Here is a 3,187-nt window from a genome sequence, read left to right as displayed (position 1 = left end):
GGGGAGGTTATATTGTTGTTCTATGCTTCTTTGGTTGATGGTTTGTGCCTTCTATTTTCATGGAGGTTCCTTTGGTTGATGGTTCATGCCTTCTATTTCCATGGAGGTTCCTTTGGTTGATGGTTCGTGCCTTCTATTTCCATGGAGGTTCCTTTGGTTGATGGTTCGTGCCTTCTATTTCCATGGGGGTTCTACAGATCAGCATTTTGACAGAGTTTTGCGGTTCTTCATGCTTCAGTGATGCTGCTTCTTCATGATCACTCCTTGTTCCTATTTTAGGGGACAATTTCCCTAGCGGGAGACTTCTTCAGTTCTTCACTAGGTTCTTACCTCTTTTTGGGGGAGGGTTTTTCCCTTGTGGTTTTCTCTCTTTCCCCGCTTTCAGAGGTTGCATCTTCTTGCATTGTACTTGGGTACCTAACATGGCCTCGTTGCCGGGACCCATTTCTACATCCACCTAAGCTTCGCTTATGGGGGGGTGTTAGTGTAGTTTTTAATTTTTTCCTATTTTGCTAAGTTTTTCCTACACTTTTAATAATCTCGCTTAGGTTAATAAAGCATGTCTTATTAGGTGAATGGTTGTGAGGTGTCACCTTCCTACATGTGAGCATCCATTAGCTATCTTGGGAAGATACTTTGCTATCTTTAGTTCGATAGATGGTTGCTCCTCATTGGTTGGTGTTGCCACCTCCTCTCTCTTCCTTGCCTATATAAGCATGCTACCTGGCTTGTATTTGTATCTCTTATTTTTGCATCCTCTTAATGCTATTTTGCTTCAAGCATTTGCATTACTCTCTTGGAGACTAACTCTATGATGCTATTTTGATTTTGTATCATTTGCATTCATAGTTTAGATATTTACTCTTTGCACTAGTTTTCTGGGTTATTAATCTTTTCAGATTCTAACATATTATATATAATATATGTTTTAAATTATAATATTTATTTATAGCCTATGTATATTCTAATTATAATATAATAAATAGAAAAAGGTTGATATAAATTTAGAAGTGCATGTATTTATCCTTATCTATGATATGATAAAGAAAAGTGTTATAATAGGTAAGAGTGCTTACTTCTCATTGGATATGGAAGTGGTAGTGGCTTGGAACAATGTAATGTTGTTGAAAGATGTTCTTCTAATTTATTAGTGTGAAGTTGTGTTTTCAAGATATAATACAAAAATAGGATAGAAACAAATTTAAGAAAATGAGTAAAAGATATTTGTAGATATATCAAAACAACCTAATCTTTTTATATAAAAAATTTCTTGAAAAGTATTTCCATTTCTATAATATAATTATCTTCAATTTTAGCTGTGCACAAGTCAATGCAATATATATATATATATATATATATAAGTATTAAAATTAGAAAAAATACAATCAAAAAACTGAAGTATAGATGAATAATGTTAAAAAAAATTGATTTGTGTGTGTGTGTGTGTGTGTGTGTGTGTGTGTGTGTGTGTGTGTGTGTGTGTGTGTTAAAGTAAATGTGTATGTATATATAAGTTTTCCTTTGAAAGTAAATGACTTATAGTTTACAAACTTTTCATTATGAAGAAAGCATATAAATTGAACTAGCTAAAATTAGTTTCTAGTTTATGTGTATCAATCTACTCAAATGTCATAGTCGTCAAGATCTTTATACTTTAAATTATATTTATTGAATAAAAACATTACATTTATTGACAATACTTTTCTTTCATCATTAAATTGGATTAAAATATAATAGTTTAAGCAAAAAAAATATTTGATGAATTTTGAAGTATAATATATTGCTAGTTAATTAAAAGATTTATGAAAATGAAAGTGGATCTTTTTATAGTCCACGCTATCAAATTATTTATTTTAAATATATGAATAGTTTACAATATATTATGAAACTACCCCATACTCCATACCAAAAGTACCTAATTAAATACAAACTAAAGATACATATCTTACATATAACCTTTCTTCAAGAATATAAATTCTTTTCATTCAACTTTTTAAACAGATTTATAAAAGTATATTTTTAATATGAATGCTCCTGATAGTAAATCATATTATACTTATATATGTTTTCAACCAAATTAGTATTGTTTGTACAAAATATGTAATTTAATAATATTATTACTCAACCAGTGAAGCACCACAACAACAAGAGGAAGAAGAAAGTCGATGTGCAACATGTCTCTTACATTCCATGATATGGGTCGTCCTGAAGCACATACAAACTATACACTGCACCATGTCTAGATCATATGCAATCGAGTGGAGACTCCTTAATATCAAGCTCACACCTCTTGTCTGCCTTACATCTGTGTGTCATCACTCGAAAAAAATGTTCTTCCCCTGTTTTCTCATCGAACTGCTTCACCCATCTACTTTTATTGCATGATTTTATCTCAGGATTTGCATTTCTAGCCATGTCATTCAGTGCTCTTTCAAAAGGAAAGTCATGAACTTTTTCCCCAATTCTAGTGACCTCCATACCATTGCCAATGGGAAGAATGGTAGATTTAGCGCCCATCTTCTTCTTAATGCTCTTTGGAATAGCAGGTGTAGCTTTTCTATCAAATACGTTGGTTTCGACCAACATAGAGAGAGAGGGATTCAAGTTGAGGTGCTTAAAGAGGCCAGCACAGTCCTCTTTAGTACAGTCCACAAGATAAAAGTCTACATTTTTATAGTTGGGTAACAATTCAGTAGCATCCCCAATAGCAAATTCGATAGTTTCATGGAAGCCCGCATGGTTGAGAGCCACGTGGGCATCTGTTAGGGCTTTGGCTTCTGGCACAATGCAAACGAGGCGGCCGCCAGTCTGCCGAGCAGCAACTGCAAGAGCAATGGTGGAGGCTGTTGCACTTGTTCCCCACCACACTTGTACAATTACTTGTGCATTCATGCCTGCTGCCATAGCTGATATCAACTCCGTGCTCTCTGGCTCTTTGCTCTTCATCTCCATGGATTTTCCTTGCTTACACTACAAACAAAGCAAATTACAAGGTCAGTTGATCTTCTATCAAAAATTTGTTTAAAGAGACTCTTAAATGGGTAACAATAATGTCATCTTTCTTTTCTAAGCATGCGATAATTTTCATTAATTTAGATTGGTAAATAAGTAACGATATTTTAATCATTGAATGCTAAAGTCATGCTCGTTTAATATAACAAGTTATTCATGTTCAAGTGAATTACTA

At 33.5% G+C, this 3,187-nt stretch overlaps 1 protein-coding gene across 1 annotated transcript; it reads right to left on the bottom strand.

The window, feature by feature from the left end:
• Positions 1 to 2,244: 2,244 nt before the first annotated feature.
• On the bottom strand, positions 2,245 to 2,952 carry LOC149569119 (uncharacterized). The gene has a single exon (XM_089816833.1). It carries the CDS (start codon positions 2,950 to 2,952, stop codon positions 2,245 to 2,247), a length of 708 nt encoding a protein of 235 aa, XP_089672959.1.
• Between the last annotated feature and the right edge of the window lie 235 nt (positions 2,953 to 3,187).

This window comes from Cupressus sempervirens, chromosome 3, assembly GCF_028749045.1.
Source record: "Cupressus sempervirens isolate cs-2001-9-10 chromosome 3, ASM2874904v1, whole genome shotgun sequence".
Lineage (NCBI taxonomy): Eukaryota > Viridiplantae > Streptophyta > Pinopsida > Cupressales > Cupressaceae > Cupressus > Cupressus sempervirens.
Note: the sequence above shows the minus strand (reverse complement) of the source record. Positions and strands in the feature narration are given on the sequence as shown.

Excerpts from the sequence above, each read along its gene's own strand:
- LOC149569119 (XM_089816833.1), bottom strand. The coding sequence starts at position 2,952 with ATGGAGATGAAGAGCAAAGAGCCAGAGAGCACGGAGTTGATATCAGCT.